Genomic DNA, 21,639 nt, shown 5'->3' with positions numbered 1-21,639 from the left:
TGGCTATGAACATGCCACATGTTAACTGGTGTGTGCAGTCACTGGAAATATCAGTCTACTATGGCCACGAAGATTCTGTATGTTTTGAGGTTTGTTTTTCAATCTTCAAGGACCAGATATTAGCTGTAAGACTGAGTGCTGAAAATAGACGAATTTAATAATCACAGGTAACAGTAAAATTGCATATGCATATTGTTTCATTTTGTTGATTTATTTTCGTACAATGTTTCGGCAATATGACCATAAGGCTTGGAGAAAAACATTCAGACATGCGCTTAATCATTTAGTATACATTTGTTATCAGTACAAAGATTGGCGGAAAAGAAACATATATGTGAATTTTCACATGATCAATCCGCTTTCATCAAAGCTGACAGTATAAGCCATGATTGACAGTGATAATGTCAGAGTGTCATTAATCATGACAGAGATCGTACATAGGATGATCTGGCACCAACCTGCGGATGGCTGTGGGTTTCCCACGGGGTTTGACTGATTTCCTCCCACAATAATGGCCGCCGTCGCATAAGAAAAATATTCTTCAGTGCGACAGAAAGCTCCGATCAAATAAATATATGAATTCATCATTAACTAAACAAGTAACACAAAATGGCACAAGGTCAAAGATAGATGTTCATCCCAACGTCTGGAGGCGAAAACGTACTATTTTTAAGCTCTTACTATCTTTTTCCCTGCACGTATAACCCGACAACAGCATTTCAGACACGTGTAGTAAGATCTCATGTACTTGGCTTCATGTTGAAATAACAGTAATATAATTTATATACTATCCAAAAAAAGAAACGCATAACCCGGTTTTTGGCGGAGGTGATGCAGTCTTTTCAATTATGTATAACTAAATAAGAATTGCTATTCTGCAAATATTTTTTTACACAGATTAAGGAAGGGTCCATATCTAGACAACAAGGCCATCAACTTGAGGTAAGACACTCACAATGAGTCTCCCACTTGAGTGGAATGTCAGTATCTGTTGTGACCACCACGGGCACGAATAACAGTTCTGACACAGTCCTTGTCATGGACTGGATGAGACGCTGGATAGAGGCCTGGGGAATGTTCTGCCACTCCTCCTGCAAACATGCAACTTGCTCTTGAAGCGTTTGGGGTTGAGGTTGACGTTGGCGTAGACGTCGATCAAGTTCATCCCACAGATGCTCAATTGGGTTAAGATCCGGGGAACGGGACGGCCAGGGTAGCACATTTACATTGTTTTCGGCGAGGAAGTCCCTTGTGACATGTGCCGTGTGCGGTCTGGCGTTGTCCTGCTGGAACAACTCCCGCTGAACGTCAATGACAGGTAAGAGGTGTGGCTGCAGGATGGTGTCTCGGTAGCGTACGGCCGTAAGATTTCCCTGAACGTGGACAAGATTTGTACGACCAGTATACGATATTGCTGCCCACATCATCACACTCCCTCCACCAAATCTGTCCACTTGGCGTACGCAGTTAGGGGCATAACGTTCGTGAGCACGTCTGTAAACCCGGTTTCTACCATCACGTCTCTGCAATAGGAATCTGGACTCATCACTGAACCAAATGCGTCGCCAGTTGCGTAGATTCCATGCAGTCACGTTGTTACACCATCGGAGGCGATTGGCGCGATGGTGAGGACGCAGCACGATCCCAACATAGGGCCTCCTGGCTCTCAGTCTATGTTCCCTCAGCCTGTTCCGCACTGTCTGACCTGATACCCTCCTCAGTCCCGGTATGCTGGCTGCTGTGCTTTCAGCTGTAGCACAACGGTCACGCAAATGGAGGACCCTTATGTAGCGATCTTGGGCTGCTGTAGTGACACGTGGTCGACCTGAACGCCGACGGTCATTTGTTGTCCCAGTATTGTTGTAGCGGGCAGCAAGCCGTGAAATCGTGCTCTGGCTGACGTGTAGACGCCTAGAAATGGACGATTGGGACTCTCCAGCTTGAAGTCTTCCAATGGCAATATTTCTTGTGACAGTGTCAAGACGTGGCATGTTGAATCAGCTTGAAAACACCACTTGAAAGACGCCGATTTCCGGCCCGAAGTTGCGGTTTTATAGTCACACACTGCATGCTTTCCATGTGTAAGTTCGGCGTGTAAGACTGCACGTGATGCAGTGTGGTGCTGTATTTTTTACTTCTTCCAAAAACGGCCTCCAAACTCAACATTTTCAACCCAGAAATGTTTTGAGGAATAAAATGTGTGCTAACTGTGACTATTAACAATATTAAAACACATTTTGCTCATGAAATGAAGACAAAATGTATTTATTTCATTTTAAAATAAAACAAAACACCTATGCGTTTCTTTTTTGGATAGTATAATTGAAATCGGCAAATGACCTAGTTGTTCAGGCTGCGTGGGAAAGACCGGGTTCAATGCGAATCCTGCTATCGCCAAGAATGGCCAATGTGGGCTCGTCCTTCCTACATAAAAAGATCATATAAAATGAAGAGTGTGGTTTTATAGAAAATGACTGAAGAATATGCCAGATAACTAGAAATTTTTTTAGGCTTATATTATATTTCTGAATAATCCTCGGACGTCATTTCAAGTTATGACAGGTATCACCGTTGACTTCACCACAGCGGGCTACTTAATTTCAGGACTACTGGGGCCTGAGAAAAACTGTAGACTAAAGTCATAAAAACATGAGATGTTTTGTATTTTCACATGTCAGGCCACATTATGTACTCCATATTAAGAAATAAAAACCAAGCGTTTAATGTATCCTGAAACCCTTAACGTTGGTGGACAGGCTTGATAATGGTCAACCACAAAGTTGAGTCACATGTCGGCCTCATTTCAGTGAGGCAGCATGTCGTACCTAGGAGACACCGTCTTTTACAATGAGGAACGTTTCCCGCCTAAAGTCGTTCGGGTCCAAGCCGTGTATTCTGTGGCTTATTCATGTTCATTCATTACAAGAGGACAATGGTTAATCCAGCTTGGACCCGAGTTGCCATTGGGTGGGAACGCATATTCCATTGGTGACCAGAAGAAGGTTGAAGTCGATGATATTGTCCGTCTGTATGTATTTCCGTCTCTATGTGTGTGTGGCCCTGTGTATGTCTCTGTGTATGTCTCTAAAGACACGTGACAATAGTTTTGGTATGGTGGGTATTTGAGACCACCTTTTGGTACATATAGTCTTTGGTACATATAGTCTTTGGTACATATAGTTTTTGTGTAATAATGTCATAAATGATGATTTGACATATGATTAATGATACATTTGCACTAGAATTTGATCTCTTCACCTAACAAATATGTTAAACCTGGATTTTGATCATATTGATATTTTTAATATATTCATTAATAATTTTATAATTCAGATTAAATACCAGTGTTTGGATAGAACAACAAAATTACTTTCAGATATATTTATTAGAGATGCATTACATCTTTTTAGGAAATTATTATAAAACGACGATAAATACCAAAAGGTGGTCCAATGTATCCACCATACAAAAATATTTTAAATACCCTATTTCCTGAAAAAAATAATAGTTTGACTGGCCCCGAAGGCTCAGTTACTAGAGCGTCCGCATGGAGGAGGTAGATCCAGGGTCAGTCATGGGTCGGGTCACACCTACGACTTCAAAAGAGGAAGTTGTAACTCGATGTTCAACATTAGGTGTATAGTGTGACGAGAAGGTGACCGTATCAGTATAACGGCTTGGGCGGGGAGGTGTGTGTGTATGTGTGTCTGTCTTACTTGCCTTCGGTAAGGCGTCTCAGTGAAGCAGTTTTTGTGGAAGACCAATACCCAATCACGTTGTCAACATGTAACTTAACTGTTGAAAGTGTACCTAAACCCAGACATGTTTATTCATTACTAGATATTTGCCATGGTCTAATTTGAAATTTCAGTTTAGCTCAACGGCCCTCTTACTTAAATTCTCTCTTTATATTTATGTGTTAAAGAAAACTTGAACAAAAACCGGTCCATTGTCAAGACTTACGGCGAAAGCTTGCTGCATAGGAACAGATCCATGTGTGTGCAGAGAAAAATGTGCGAACCTGTTCAAAACAGGGGTTAACCAGTTTGGGAGTTAGGTCAGAGATTTCCTGGTCGAGATTAATACAACTGGATATGTACATTAGGTACAGTAAGGTAATTAGATTTATTTGTTTACTAGTATTTGATTGCTTTTTTACGCCGATCTCAAGAATATTTCACTTATACGACAGCGGCCAGCATTATGGTGGTTGGAAACCGGGCAGCGCCCAGGGGAAACCCACGGCCATCCGCAGGTTGCTGGAAAAACCTTCCCAAATACGTTCGGAGAGAGAAGACAGTTTGAGCTGGCCTTGAACTTACAGCGACCGCTCCTGGGTCACGCGCTAATCAACTGAGCCACGGAGGCCCCAGCCAATTAGCGGGAGAAGATAAACTGTGTTATCACAAAAGTAACTCGGGATCTGGGGATCTGTTTGTTTAAACTCCTGAAGTAATATAAAAAGATGGCCTTATTGCTAAGTTTATAAATAAGTGAGTGAGTGAGTTAAACGCTTTGGGTTTATCGTCATAATTAACAATTTTTCAGTAGTATGAAGACTCCCCAGCCAGTCACATTATACTGATATAGGGCTAACCAGTGTTCAGTGCTCAGCGCCAATCGAGGTCAATCAAGGCACCAACAAGTACCGAAATGATCAATGACATTTTTGTTTCCTTGCTGGTTGCAATATCATACATACACAGACATACATACACACGGACAGGCAGACACACAGACAGACACACAGACAGACACACAGACATTTCTGGTTCTCTATACTTAGATGATCTTTGTTTTGAAGCTATGCACAAGAATTTCTCATTCATGCCACTGCTAGCTGATCTGTGTGGAGAAAATCAGTGCCTGATTAAAACTATCGATCCACGGCACGATACCGACGAGCTTTCCACGTGTACACATACGTGTTATGTCAACAAAATCGTTAAAATGATCATAAGGCTGAGGGTGCGAAGCAAAACAGACGGTAGCCATTGGTGCTAGAGGGCTTCTAGAGCGAAGCATAGCAGACGGTTACCATCGGTGTCAGAAGGCTGAAAGTGCGAAGCAAAACAGACGGTTACCATTTATGTCAGCTATAGAGAAGCAAAATAGACGGTTGCCATTGGTGTCAGGAGCCTGCTAGAGATAAGCGAAACAGACGGTCAGCCTTGGTGTCATGGGGGTGTTAGAGCGAATCAAAATAGACGGGTGCCATTAATGTCAGAAGGCTGCTACAGCGACGCAAAACAAACGGTTATCATTGGTGTTAGAAGGCTGAGAGTCCAAAGCAAAATAGACAATTGACATTGGTGCCAGATAGCTGCTAGAGCGAAGTATAACAGATGGTTACCAGTGGTGTCAGAAGGACAAGAGTACGAAGCAAAACAGGCGGTGTCAGGAGGCTGCTAGAGGGAAGCAAAACAGACCGTTACCATTGGTGTCAGAAGATTGCTACAGGGAAAAAAGAAAGACGATTACCATTGGTATCAGGAGGCAGCAAGGTTTTTTGCTTTCTTGACCAGACGATCAGAGTCCAGAGATTATTGCATGAGTTGGAAAATGCCTGTATAGTGAGTTCCTAAATTTAAAAAAAACATGAAATATTGGTGGGAATGACATGGCAAAGCGCTCTGCAGGCCTGAAATGATTCGCAAGTGACACCTGCTGGAAAGGTTGGTGATGGCATAGCAAAGCACTCTGCAGGCCTGAAATCATTCGCAAGTGACACCTGCAGAGAAGGTTGTTGGTGACATGGCAAAGCACTCTGCATGCCTAAACTGATTCGTATGTGACACCTGCAGAAAAGGTTGGCGATGACATTGCAAAGCGTGTAGGCCTGCACTGATCCGGGTTTGATCCCTGGTCTCCCGACTTTGAAGCGGACGCTCTAACGACGTTATATAAACACAAATTTACTAAATGAATAACAAAATAAATAAGGAATGGCACTGAAAAACGGAAAAGAAAAAAACAAAGATCCGGAAATATATAACATATGGTGACGAAAAACTTATGGATAATCTTTAATTCACATCAAATTGACTGGTGTTACCAGAAAGTAATCTGGTTGTTTCAAGTTCCATTGGAAGTGTAATTGTGATTACTTGACTGGACTGAGTATTTCACATGAAATAGATGACCTGTATAAGAGAAGATCATTGAGCCAACGGCAACACGAAAATGGCGAAAAGGTTTGGAGTTGTTAAAAATCCACAGGCAGTTGACACCTGATTTTTTTGTTATGGCACAACAATACTTATTCCAAAATGACTTTACTTCTTGTAACGCTCTCGTAAGTGGATGGTGGTACAACTTCTTGAATCCGCAATAAATCGAGCCTTGTATGTGGATTTATGCATTTTAGGAATCCAGTTAAGTTGTATTATTTCTGTATGACGAGTGGGTATATTTATGCGCCTTTCTTTGAGAATGGTTTTGTGTTTATTTAATAGTTCCTCCAGAGTACATGTAATAGCAGAATACGTGGATGTTTTTGTAGATGTACATAGCTCTTGAACAAGAATTTTATAATAATAATTCTTGCAAATAAAGATGACATTATTAGGAGCCTTGTCTGCTAGAGAGATGACAAAGTTAGCCCTGTCAACAAGCCGCCGGAGTTATTCCCCCTGAAACTCTCTCTTGCTCATGGTACTGCTGATTCTGAAGAAACATTTGATGATTTGAATGTATATATCTTCGGATCTTCTATTATGCTGCTTTTGCCGATTCAATGAAATAAGTCGTAAGACTTGAGTTTTCCTCCAATAGTTAAACTGGAGCAATACAGACGGGGAGTGTATTTGGTGTATGAAACAGAGTAACAACACTGAATTAATGATTGGAGTACGGAGAGAAAATCCACACTTCTGTAATGATGTCTCCAAATACTCGGGTTAAATATCGGTCCCATACGCTACGAAAAATATAAGACTTTTTACCTCGGAGTCAATAAAGATTCACTGGTGATACACAGAGAACAGACAAAAGCCTGTATTCTTAATCTCTGAAGGTCATTAGACTGGGGTTTTAAAGAAACATCCGCTACAATATAGATCGGACCTGTGATAGTTCGTCTCATTACAGTCGCTGAGAAGAGTTTGAAATGGTCAGCTTCTTTACTAACCGTTAACAGACATGAAATTGACCTCATTTTAACTGAACAGCGGAAATGTATATTGATCTGCCCGTGGGAAAGCCTGGTGGGAGAGGCGTGAAAAAACGATAAAGATGTGACGAGAGTTGTGTTTTCAAAAAAAAAAATGTAGCTGAATTGGTAAGTTAAGTGAAGGTAAATCATGACAATGGTGGTGGTTGCGGGTGGCGGCAAGGGGGAGAATAAAAGTCTGTAAAACTCTCAAAGCTTTTTCCTGTGGGGGCTGGTTTATGACAATATCGCACAGCAGTTATCATCGCAGCGGCATTAAGATAGTGTATTCAGTTTTTCTAATAATAACGGCTATTACAGTTCACAAAAACAGTTAAATGTCCTTATGGTGTGGATGAATCAATCAGAATGAAGAAAAACCCATGATGAAATGCACACATTGTCTTAATGTGCAGGATCAATGTAAGTTGATTCTAGGCTGCTTTCTGTGATCCAGTCTGGCAATCATACAAGATGGCACGACTAAGGAGGCCTTAGCGTGTAGACCACCATACTGAACTGTTGAAACAAAAAGTTGGGGATATTCTATTTCCTGCTGAAATTTCTAGCAAATACATTTGTAAAATTGAAAAGAAAACACGCTTGGTCTGGGCAACGTGTCAGGACACGTTGACAATTGTCATGATGCGTTGACAAATGTCATGACACGTTGACGATTGTCATGACATCATCACTGGGTCGGTGAGTTGCCTTAGTACACCAACTACTAGGCCATGGAGGCCCTTGATCGACATGGAAGGAAGAATTTTAGATTATTGATCCAAAGACGCCCATAATTATTTGTGATTTTATGTCTCTAATTTAAACGCCAGATGAAAAATATTGATTATGACTTCCCTTAGTTATGGTAAGAATAGCTCTTTTACAGGTCGATAGCACAACCTTTAAATCTGGACAAAATTAACTTTTTGAGGTCTTTCTTTTGGGATTGTTTATTTCACAAGTTGCCTTAAACTTGGCTTATTGATACGTTTATAATAGTAATATGCACATAAAAGATTAAAATAAGATTTAGAACAAAACAAAAACAATTTTTCACTGGACGCATAAATTATTTTTAAAATCTATCTGAACAAAATAAAAGGAAATAAATTATTTGAGCTCTCCTCTGAACTGTATGGATCATGTCGGTCGTGTTAGTCACGGATGACGTCATTAGACGATATTCTATTTTGCTCTAAACTGTGTTTTATAAACATCAAATTATGCATAATTGCAAATTACAACAATGCAAATTACAATAGCTGTGTGTGACAGCTGCTGACACGCCCAAAAGATCACTTCATTTTTCATTTCTGTTTTACTCTTCTGTTCCTGTTGCATAAGAAAGAGGCATGCGAGTTATGCAACTCCAAACACACACTAAAGCGATGTATAGGTCATGAAATCGAAAAGTGGTAGCCTGCTACAGTCACACTGTAATATTTTTTTCCATTTGACACTTTAGAGTGGGGAAAATCATTGCACCACAAGTGTAACGTGTAAAATTCTTGATCACGTAATGATGCACTGGTCAATCAAATAAATATGTAACAAATGTAATGTTCAGCCTTATAATTCGCTATTGTTACCAAATGATACGCTTACCTTAACTTGACATTTATCCATTCATATATATGATAACACTTATTTATTGCAAGGCGGCCGATATCCTTACTCACACAAAAGTATGTTTCCAAAGACGAGAAAGAACCATAAAAATTCGAACTCTTCCTCGAGGTGCTACATATTTTCCATAGTGAAGTCTTTAGTTGACTGTACTATGAAGGATGCCTGGCAGACTATGGCAAAAATGCGGATTTTAAACGTCTCAAAAAATTGGCATTTTGTGTGCATTTTGACAGGTTATTACATTTGCTAAGCAACCATCTCTTCCATAACAAACTAATTTCTGAAGGCTTCGACCAAGTTTTGTACCTCTGATTGGGGAATTCACATAATTGCACTGGAATGTTTAAATTTGCACTTTCTTATCTTATTGGCCTCTCTGGACCCGATTATCCGACCTACCGTACCAGGTCCTTTGCAAAATTTAATGTGGTTGTCTCACATGTTTGATAACCACAAACAGTAATTGTTTTTTTTTTATTTTTTTAATGTAAACACACTGTCTGTCATGTTATGTTTGCATTTGCGTATATTTTAAGAGACGGTAATATAATGACCCTTCGGTCTAACAGGTGTCGACACAAAACCACAACCGAACGATTCTTATAGATTTTCTCTCTCCAGATGTGTATAAAATGTCAAGACTGGAGCAATATTTACCTTGATATCACATCACAGGGTTCACTGGACAAACGTTTTTGAGTTTGATACATATTACCGCTTTGCTGGAATATCCAGGTAAGATTTCAGACTGGTCCACTCTCACACTTTGTCAGGTATTTCGTTTCTTTTCAGCTAGCTTTGGAATCTCTTCCCCGTCTTCTGCGTTAGTTGAAAGTCGCCTGACATTGACCCTGGTAATCAAATATAGTTTATAAGTGGCCACAAATATAGTTTATATGTGGCCACAAATACTGTTTATATGTGGCCACAAATATAGTTTATATGTGACCACAAATATAGTTTAAAAGTGGCCACAAATATAGTTTATATGTGGCCATTTAGTTTTATGATTTTCAGGGCATCATAACAGCAGCGATATTGAATGACATTTCTGCTCATGATTGCAGATTTGGTATACCACGTGGTCACTTCTCAACGTCCCGACCATGTTATCCATGTTCTGGGTGCTACTCCTGCTCTGTAATTGGACGGATCCTGGATCAGCCAGAACGATGTCCAAGCGGCAGTGTAAGACATTTAGAAACTTAAATAAATAGGCCTCTAGAAATCGAGTTAGGCATCACTAAATACAGCACTTAAAGCTGTGCATAGATATGTTTTCGTTTATTTATTTATTTTTTTTTAGATTTTTGTGAAAAGAGTTAAAGGCGTTCAAATATTTGACTTCTAAGTTGGGCTTTATGGACCATGCTATCATTGTTTAGGAATTTTGACGTCACAGAAAGTGTTTTCAACTCTAGTCACGACACTGAGTGTTGGAATGTTTTTACCCATAAGTAAAAGATTACTGCAATAATGTTCCCCCAAATTCGTTCCTTCTGGTGAACATCAGGGAAAAAAAAGCGATGTGACGCCAGATTTCCTAGATACTCTCAGCATGGCTCTTAAAGCCCACCACAGTGTTCAAATATTTGAATGCCTTTCAACACACTTCAAAAAAATATAAAAAAATGAAAATATTTTTACACATAGTTTTCAATTCTCTGTATGATTAACCTTAAAGCATATTTTGGCTTTCTTTTAGTGTAATACACGCCTAGTACTGTATCAAACCGCCAGTAAGTTTACAAATTCTATGGCAAGCAATATGTCGAGGCAGCAAGTAAGTCTTATTGACCTGCCCTTACAGTCAATTTCTATCAACATGTCGCCTATTTTCAACTCTCTGTAAAAATCACTCTGACTCACTACCGAAATTGTTTTTAGCCAGTGACACTTAACACCACAAATTCTACACACTGATATATTGGACGTCCATATTATTGCATAAGAAATGTAGTTAAAAAAATTTTTGCTAATTGATAATGTTAAACTACATGGTATGGGTCTTTAGTCGAATCAGATGGTCAATAATCACTTGTATTTTAATGCATAACACACCATCCTGACATCAAGTTCAACTTCCAAGTATTAGACTTCCCAGCAGGCCCGACACATCACAATACGCATGTGCAAGTTGATATTACATGCACATATAAACTCGTACCTTACCCGCTCATTCATATGACATTAAAGCTTATTTTAGAGACAAAAGAGCTTATTTTCTTCATTACCTCCTTTGATGTTATCGTGAACTTGTGTGATCACGAATATGGCTTACACGTATGCCTTAGTTTACAGATAGGCGAATATAGCTGACACGTTGAAAGAAACAGATGGCACTATGCTGTATCCAACCGTCAGGAAATTTTGCTAATCTATGCTTAGCATTGTATCCAAACGCTACACCTAATACAATGCCCACTTGTCGCTAAGGTTTGTAATTTGACACCTAACACAAAAGCCAAGCGTAAAAGAAAGCGTTGTAACTCTTCGCCTCATACAATGCCCACTTGCCAGTTACGTGTATAAGGCCTCGCCTACTTCTGTAGTCAAGTCTAAAAGTTTTACGCCTAGAACTGTATCCAAACGCCAGTAAGGATTGTTATTCTACCTAAAATACACTAGTCTGGGAGCTGGGCGAGGTTTAATTAACATGGAAGGTACAAAAGGTTAAGGTGAAGGTGGTGTACTACTACCCAGCCTTTACACAGAACAGTCATTCTTACGTTCGGTAGCCGGTGGGTGTGATACTGGGCGCCACCCGAAAACCCCCAAAATTTGATTTGATTAACATGAAAGGTACAAATTTCATTTCTATACCCAATGATTATGGACACCACACTTAATCCAAATCTGCAAGGTAAGAATGGAATTTCAGGTAGAAAGATCACTTAAGAACGACGTTAATTATCACTACTTCAGGTTTTAATTAAAATGAAAGTTACAAGTGTGGAACCAAATCAGGAATGTACAGGGTGGTTGCCTGGTTGAGAATCACTAAAGTAAGAATGACAATTGTGGTGAAAAGGTCATGTAAGAACAGGTCAAAGGTCACTACTTAAGATAGGAACTACTTAAAAGTGGTATATCTCTTGAACTAAATTATACACCAAGTTTAAATTGGTCCCTAAATGAAGAGAGAGTAAAAAAGCACCACTGGGATGTCAAAACTTTTAAGAATGTTACTCCTAACTGGGTTATATTTAGGAAAAAAACACCTAAAAATGTACCTACCTGACCCCAGGCTAATTACCATGTTGATTAACATGAAAGGTATAAGTACAAAAACCACTGTGGATTTGTAGATGGTGGTCATCTGCATATAAATCACCAACTTAAGAACGGTAATTGATGGGGGAAGAACACTTAAGAATAGGTCAAAGGTAAAAAGACGTCTAAATGGGGAAAGAGATAATTCAACTATTCTATAAAATTCCCTCGTTGGAGTAGGCCTCTATTCCGGGCCCCAACTAGATATTATGTGGCATGCCCTGTAGCATGAGCACTTGTTGCATGAGGAGCCAGCTGGGTGCCATAATCCAGTTTTCAAAAAACAAAACACTGATTCAGTGCTAGAAGATGTCTTGGTGAGATGGAGAAGCGGGAGTATGTTATATCTGGTGCCGAGCAAAAGTGCCCAAAGAACATTGGTGACTGCCTAAAGTCCAGATCATTGAAGGACTAGGTCAACATCCAAGCCCTTTCAAATCTTTCGTGCTAAAACATTTGTGATCATTTCTTCCTGGTTTAAGGTTCTTCAAGAGGTAGCACTTGAGTTAGTTTATTAGGCTATTGTGCAATGGTTAACATTAACAACAGATACGATATATCCAAGCCCTTTTAAATCTTTAGTGCTAAAACATTCGTGACACTATTGGCAACAATATCCATGTTGTTTTAAACGTGTACCTCCCATGTTAATTAAAATGTTAAGTAGAGGTCATTGGGCGTGGTATGACCTTTGACCTATTCTTAAGTGACGTTCCAGGGACCTCCGTGGCTTAGTCGGTTAGCGCGCTAGCGCAGCGTAATGACCCAGGAGCCTCTCACCAATGCGGTCGCTGTGAGTTCAAATCCAGCTCATGCTGGCTTCCTCTCCGGCCGTAAGTGGGAAGGTCTGCAAGCAACCTGCGGATGGTCGTGGGTTTCCCCCGGGCTCTGCCCGGTTTCCACCCACCATAATGCTGGCCGCTGTAGTATAAGTGAAATATTCTTGAGTACGGCGTAAAACACCAATGAAATAAATAAATAAATAAATTAAGTCACGTTCCCACCTCAACTTCCGTTCTTCAATTGGGGATTTATATTCAGATGACCACCATCTACAAATCCACAGTGGTTTCGTAATTATACCTTTCATGTTAATTAAAATGGTAATTAGCCTGGGGTCAGGTAGGTACATTTTTAGGTGTTTTTTCCTAAATTTAACCCAGTTAGGAGTAACATTCTGGGAGTTTTGACATCCGAGTGGTGCTTTTTTACTCTCTCTTCATTTACAGACCAATTTAAACTTGGTGTATAATTTAGTTCAAGAGATATGCCACTTTTAAGTAGTCCCTGGCTTAACTAGTGACCTTTGACCTGTTCTTACATAACCTTATCACCACAATTGTCATTCTTACTTTAATGATTCTCAACCAGGCAACCACCCTGTACATTCTTGACTTGGTTCCACACTTGTAACTTTCATTTTAATTAAAACCTGAAGTAGTGATAATTAACGTCGATCTTAAGTGATCTTTCTACCTGAAATTCCATTCTTACCTTGCAGATTTGGATTAAGTGTGGTGCCCATAATCATTTGGTATAGAAATGAAATTTGTACCTTTCATGTTAATTAAATCCAATTTGGGGGGTTTTCGGGTGACGTCCCCTATCACACCCACCCGCTACCGAACGTATGGATGACTGTTCTGTGTTAAGGCTGGGTAGTACTACACCCCCTTTACCTTAACCTTTTGTACCTTCCATGTTAATTAAACCTTGCTCAGCTCCCAGACTGCAAAGCCCATCGGCCAGTAATATTCGCCAGTATTTACGAGCTTCTCTTTCACTATCGTCAAGACTTGACTGAAACTTTGCCTACTTCATGTGAAACCATAATCATCCATTTGTTTTTATCCAGCGTCATTATTTCACTCGGCTGTAAACGTTGGCGCCGTAAAATCCTTCAGCGTCACGGAGGCGTCCGGACTGGCGGCCAGCAGGCGCCACCCTGGCATCCTCTACACTCACAACGATTCCGGCGGCCAGTCCCGCCTCTTCGCCATTGATGCTAACACCGGAAAGAGGATTGCCACGCTGACCATACGACAGGCAGACAATGAGGACTGGGAGGACATTGTCGTGGGACGGTGCGGCAACCAAGCAGGGAATCCCCAAAGAAACCCACGCACATCTGCAAGGAAACACCAAAAGAAAACCCATACTAAAAGGCCGGAAAACTCACGACCCCCCACAGGAAAACTCACAACCACCCGCAGGGAAACCCACGACCATCCACAACGACACTCACAATCATCAACAGGAAAACCCAAGCCAATCCGCAAGGAAACTCACACCAGTTCGCAGGGAAACTCACGGCCACCCGCAGGGATATCCACACCCATCTGCAGGGAAACACACATGCACCAATCCGCAGGGAAGCTCACTACCACACCTACCTGCAAGGAAACCCACGACCATGGATATGCATGTATGATTGGAAATATATTATGTATTGGAGAACGGACGAGCAACAGTTAATTCTTCAGAAAGAATCGACAAAGCGCGGAGCGTTACATTGTATGGTTGATCTTTTGTAACGGTGTTGCATGAAATTTTAGTGCAACGGCGTTAGATCTTTTAGCTAATGGCCGTTCAGTCGGTTGTACTCTATATAGGTTACTACATGAGCATGTATGGGTGTGCAGGATTATAAGCAGTGGCTCAGTCTATGATTATTTATGCGGAAAAGTAAATCTGAATTGACCAAAGTTTGCAAATAATCTGGGGAAGTGTGATAGTAGATTATACATTGAGGTGACATAGCCAGTGTCATTCAAGGTGCCTCGGAAAATTGTACACAACACAATGTGACATAGCCAGTGTCATTCTAGGTGCCTGGCAAAATTGTCACAAACATGATGTGACATAGCCAGTGTCATTCAAGGCGCCTAGCAAAATTGTACACGACACGATGTGACATAGCCAGTGTCATTCAAGGCGCCTCGCAAAATTGTACACCACACGATGTGACATAGCCAGTGCCATTCAAGGCGCCTCGCAAAATTGTACACCACACGATGTGACATAGCCAGTGCCATTCAAGGCGCCTCGCAAAATTGTACACGACACGATGTGACATAGCCAGTGTCATTCAAGGCGCCTCGGAAAAATGTACACAACACGATATGACATAGCCAGTGTCATTCAATGTGCCATGCACAATTGTATACAACACGATGTGACATAGCCAGTGTCATTCAAGGCGCCTCGCAAAATTGTACACGACACGATGTGACATAGCCAGTGTCATTCAAGGCGCCTCGCAAAATTGTACACCACACGATGTGACATAGCCAGTGTCATTCAAGGCGCCTCGCAAAATTGTACACGACACGGTGTGACATAGCCAGTGTCATTCAAGGCGCCTCGGAAAAATGTACACAACACGATATGACATAGCCAGTGTCATTCAATGTGCCATGCACAATTGTATACAACACGATGTGACATAGCCAGTGTCATTCAAGGCACTTCGCAAAATTGTATACAAGACGATGTGACATAGCCAGTGTCATTCAAGGCGCCTCGCAAAATTGTACACCACACGATGTGAAATAGCCAGTGTCATTCAAGGCGCCTCGCAAAATTGTACACAAACTCGATGTGACATAGCCAGTGTCATTCAAGGTGCCATGCACAATTGTATACAACACGATGTGACATAGCCAGTGTCATTCTAGGCGCCATGCACAATTGTACACAACACGATGTGACATAGCCAGTGTCATTCTAGGCGCCTCGCAAAATTATACACAAACTCGATGTGACATAGCCAGTGTCATTCAAGGCGCCATGCACAAATGTATACAACACGATGTGACATAGCCAGTGTCATTCAAGGCGCCATGCACAATTGTATACAAAACGATGTGACATAGCCAGTGTCATTTAAGGCGCCTCGCAAAATTGTACACAAACTCGATGTGACATAGCCAGTGTCATTCAAGGTGCAATGCACAATTGTATACAACACGATGTGACATAGCCAGTGTCATTCTAGGCGCCATGCACAATTGTACACAACACGATGTGACATAGCCAGTGTCATTCTAGGCGCCTCGCAAAATTATACACAAACTCGATGTGACATAGCCAGTGTCATTCAAGGCGCCATGCACAAATGTATACAACACGATGTGACATAGCCAGTGTCATTCAAGGCGCCATGCACAATTGTATACAAAACGATGTGACATAGCCAGTGTCATTCAAGGCGCTTCGCAAAATTGTACACAAACTCTATGTGATATAGCCAGTGTCATTCAAGGTGCCATGCACAATTGTATACAACACGATGTGAAATAGCCAGTGTCATTCAAGGCGCCTCGCAAAATTGTACACAAACTCGATGTGACATAGCCAGTGTCATTCAAGGCGCCTCGCAAAACTGTACACAAACTTGATGTGACATAGCCAGTGTCATTCAAGGCGTCTCGCAAAATTGTACACAAACTCGATGTGACATAGTCAGTGCCCTTCCAGGCGCCATGCAAAATTGTACACGACACGATGTGACATAGCCATTTTCAATTAAGGGTCCTCGCAAAATTGTACACAAGACGATGTGACATAGCCAGTGTCATTCCAGGCGCCTCACAAAATTGCACACAACACGATGTGACATAGCCATTGCCAATCCAGGCGCCATGCACAATTGTAAACAAACGCGATGTGACATATTCAATGCCATTCCAGACCCCTCAGAGAACTGTACACAACTCGATGTGACATAGTCAGTGCCATTCAAGACCACTCACAAAATTGTACACAACACGATGTGACATAGTCAGTGCCATTCAAGACCACTCACAACATTGTACACAACACCATGTGACATAGTCAGCGCCATTCAAGACCACTCACAACATTGTACACAACTCGATGTGACATAGTCAGTGCCATTTCAGACTCCTCACAAAATTGTACACAACACCATGTGACATAGTCAGCGCCATTCAAGACCTCTCTCAAAATTGTCAACAAAACGATCTTCAGTCATTATGTTTTCTTAAACAGCCCAGGCATCATTTTGAAAACAGCTATGTATTGCAAAATCATCTATGATAAACTACCTTATGTAGTCATTCAAACACAGTGCGTGCTTTACTGGATTTTAGACGTTCGGAAAACTTTTGGAAAATATGCTCTCGAGAAGATCTTAGAAAATCACTGATATTTGTGGAATTTCTTTCATAACAAAAAATGTGTGAAAACGTTTGCGGTATTTGTAGACACAGTTCCATGCCAGCTGTCATCTGAAGTTAATATGAAGTTTGTTGTTATAGCTCTACACCAAAAATTATTATTTACGGTACCGCTACATGTAAACACAAGAATAATTTTACCACAACATGCGACTATACTCATCAAGGGCGACTGACCTGAACTTAAACCGTCTGAGACAACTATAAAAAAAATGATATATGATATGGAATAAATGATCTTTTATTGCTTTTCTACAGGTGTTTGCTTCATTTTCTCCCTATAACTAACATGAAACAGGCTTTTTGGGGCCTCCATGGCTCAGTCGCTTAGCGCGCTAGAGCAGCGTAATGACCCAGTAGCTTCTTACCAATGCGGTCGCTGTGAGTTCAAGTCCAGCTCATGCTGGCTTCCTCTCCGGCCATAAGTGGGAACGTCTGTCAGCAACCTGCGGATGGTCGTGGGTTTCCCCCGGGCTGTGCTCGGTTTCCTCCCACCATAATGCTGGCCGCCGTCGTATAAGTGAAATATTCTTGAGTACGGCGTAAAACACCAATCAAATAAATAAATAAATAAACAGGCTTTTTGTCACGTGCTACCTTAGCTCTCCCATGTAACCTTTGCGTTTTCTTCCTAGGCACGTACGAATACCGCATTCATCATTTAAATATGATTTATCTACATTTGTATCTTAGATCTACACCTACAAATCGCCTAATTTAGTAGTAATTGCAATAACAACAAACAACAGCGTCACTTAGGTTTTCTGGGTCTATAACAAGAAAGATATAGTTCGGTTTATAAGGTTTTCCTGTCTTCAAAATAGATCATTATGGTTGTTCTAATTTCCAGTGATTCAAAAATCTGGAGACATGGTATTGACCGTGCACCGATGAGGCTGTTAAGGCTTACCTTGGGTAAAGCTTTTGGTGTCATGTGGTATCAGGATGACAAGGGTGAGTAACACACGTGACATGGTGGACTCTGTGGATCGTTGTGATCTGTGTTGCGGTGTTACAGTTGGACAGAGGAAAACTGAGAGAACTGGGTCGTTCTGATGGGTGTTGCGGTGTTACAGTTGGACAGAGGAAAACTGAGAGAGCTGGGTCGCTCTGATCTGTGTTGCGGTGTTACAGTTGGACAGAGGAAAACTGACAGAGCTGGATCGTTCTGATTGGGTGTTGCGGTGTTACAGTTGGACAGAGGAAAACTGAGAGAGCTGGGTCGTTCTGATCTGTGTTGCGGTGTTACAGTTGGACAGAGGAAAACTGAGAGAGCTGGGTCGTCCTGATGGGTATTGCGGTGTTACGCTTGGACAGAGGAAAACTAAGTGACCTGGGTTGTCCTGATCTGTGTTGTAATATTACAGACGGTGAGAGGAAAACTGACAGAGTTGGGTCGTTCTGATGGGTGTTGCGGTGTTACAGTTGGACAGAGGGAAACTGACAGAGTTGGGTCGTTCTGATGGGTGTTGCGGTGTTACAGTTGGACAGAGGGAAACTGACAGAGCTGGGTCGTTCTGATCTGTGTTGCGGTGTTACAGTTGGACAGAGGGAAACTGACAGAGCTGGGTCGCTCTGATGGGTGTTGTCTTCCTGCAGACGGTGAGAGGAAAACTACCAGAGCAGGATCGACCTCATCTGTGTTGTAGTGTTACAATCGGGGAGAGGAAAACTGACAGAGCTGGATCGTCCTGATCTGTTTTGTTGTTTTACAGGCGGCGAGAGAGAAAACTGATGGAGCTCGGTCGTTCTGATAGATGTTGTCGTGTTCCAGGCGGAAAAACGAAAACTGACAGAACTTTATCGCATCTGTGTTGTCGTGTTACAGATGTAGGGAGGAAAAGTGACAGACTGGGAGAGAGAGAGAGAAATTCTCATGTTCCAGTGCTTGTGCACGCAGTATGTGTAGACTTGTAAATGTCTTGTATTTCGCAACTATTGATGGGCACATTGCTTATGAACGTGTTGGCAAATAAGTACAAACAATTAAAATAAAAGAAATTACTGTTCACCGAATCTGTATATGCATAGCTAAAGTATCCTACAGGAAGTTTTAAAAACGCACCCTTTTAATTTTGTATGTCACACAGCCTGTATGTAGATACACAGTAAGCTAAAGCGACATTGAGAAAATCTCAAGATCGGTCTTTTACAGCATCAGTTCTAGCCAACCGAAAATAAGCCTTATCTATAACCCCTCTCCGCAGACGTCACATGAACCCTGATATGTTTTTAGATGTATCCGGTTGGAGTACGGGTGACGCAATATCGCATGGCCGGTATCTCTAGCATGGTGTATTATATGGCCTCGGAATATTTCGAGATTAAAAGTCGATTTATAGGGTACGGTACCCAAGCAAACCAGAAAAATTGCTGTTGCCTATTGTATCTTTCAAAGTAACTAAACACATGTGTTTTGTTCTCAATCTAAATATCGTGTTTGTTATGATGACGTTGACGACTGTATATACAGTGACTTGCAGATCAGTTTATTTACTCTACATGGTGAAAGGCTAAGATCTGATTTCGTCCAAACACAGACGACCAAATAAAGCCTGTAATAGTTTAGTGGTTGTGTCAGCTTACTATTATCATAAAACAGTCCTAACAAACTTGGGATAAATTTAATACCTCTCGCTCTTTAAAGATTCAGTTAATAGTTTAATGCTGTACTGAGTATTAGGGGCCTCCGTGGGTGGGTTGGTTAGCGCGCTAGCGCAACGTAATGACCCAGTGATCTCTCACCAATGCGGTCACTGTTCATGCTGGTTTCCTCTCCGGCCGTATGTGGGAATGTCTGTCAAAAACATGCGGATGGTCGTGTTTTTTCCTCGGGCTCTGCCCGGTTTCCTCCCACCATAATGCTGGCCGCCGTCGTATAAGTGAAATATTCTTGAGTACGGCGTGAAACACCAATCAAATAAATAAATACTAAGTATTATATTATGAATACCACGGTAAAACTTGTGTTTTGGGGAAACTACCGCACCACCAGCAATACGACGGAGGAAACTACCGCACATCACCAGCAATATGACAAACTTCCTTACTTAAAGTTCACTAGCAGACCCCGATTGGATATAATAGATTTGAAAAACTGGAGGTGATATTGATTTATGGAGGATTATCCTATGCGCATGCGTCAGGAGGATTGTCAGCATAAGAGTCAAACACACACATTATCACATAACCAAATACAGGTATCAAACCATAATTTCTATATAAATAATACAGTTAATAGTTTCAGAAAATTTGGGAAAATGCAGGAATTGCCGGACAAACGTGTTTTGTTTTCAAGTTTTTCCCAGAGGACTTTTTTGGCTAAAGTTTCAAACCAGGAAGCTTGTCAGGTGTGTGCCAATGGGCGGTAGATTTGTCCTGAGTCCGCTAGGTTTCCTGGAACCATCAACATGACTACATTTGTAGAACTGGATTATTTTTGACTGCTCCGTTGAAAGCCAATGCAATCAAAAGATACATAAACTATTGCAATCATCATCGGGTTGTAGACGTGACCTTTGCGTTTTGTCATCTATGGAGTTCCCTGTTACCAAATAAATACACTAGTGAAGTGTTGCTTATTCAGGGACAATGAAACTTTCCAGTGAAAAATTCATTATCCCTTTACAATTTGACAGCTTTGGTGTTATATCGTATTACAAGGAATTTCTCCAAACATGTAATTTAAAACATCTACGGCACGAAGAGTTAAAGCAGAGCAGCGATGAAAATGTGACAGTTGGCACATTATCTCAGTAAGCAGTAAAAAAGAGCTTCTTCTCAGGTGACCTCGCCTTGGGTTTTAGTTAAACTGTTTTTGTAAATGAGATAGAAAATTATAAGACAGGTTTACTTACAAAATAGTGTATTTAACACCGACATTGTCGGTGTAACGTATCACCATCAACAGATTAAATGATTTTATCTAAGAAACAAGCTGTATATACACAATAGTACCTACTTGATTGGTTCCTGTCTGCATAAGTTTTTATGCATACGGTGTGACACCAATTCAGTAGGACAATACCAAGGCTAACACAAAAAGTGGTGGAAGAACTCACGGCCAAATGTGTGAGTGAGTGAGTGAGTGAGTGCTTGGAGTTTAACCCCGTTGACAACGAAAGAGTCCTTACAGTGTATGTAATGTGCCTCCTTGTTGCAGGACGGATTCACACCGCTTTTTTTATTTAGTGCTGCTTCACTGAGACGACCTACCGAAGGCAAGTAAGCCGACCTGCCCGAGCCATTATACTGATACGGGTCAACCAGTCGTTGATCCCCTTCATGCTGAACGTCAAGGGATAAAGCTGCAATTCCTCTTTTAAAGTTTTAGCTATGACTCGATTCAGGTTTGATCGTGGATCTACCGGACGCTCTACCAAC

The 21,639-nt window shown here is 41.2% G+C and overlaps 1 protein-coding gene across 1 annotated transcript in view; it reads right to left on the bottom strand.

The window, feature by feature from the left end:
• Positions 1-8,206: 8,206 nt before the first annotated feature.
• Positions 8,207-21,639, bottom strand: part of LOC135463487 (multiple epidermal growth factor-like domains protein 10) — a 39,652-nt gene continuing 26,219 nt past the window's right edge. Inside the window, exon 5 of the mRNA XM_064740745.1 lies at positions 8,207-8,235. Within this exon, the coding sequence (XP_064596815.1) occupies positions 8,207-8,235 (29 nt within the window). The remainder of the gene's footprint in view (positions 8,236-21,639) is intronic.

This window comes from Liolophura sinensis, chromosome 3 (assembly GCF_032854445.1).
Source record: "Liolophura sinensis isolate JHLJ2023 chromosome 3, CUHK_Ljap_v2, whole genome shotgun sequence".
NCBI lineage: Eukaryota > Metazoa > Mollusca > Polyplacophora > Chitonida > Chitonidae > Liolophura > Liolophura sinensis.
This window is presented reverse-complemented; position numbering and strand designations above follow the sequence as displayed.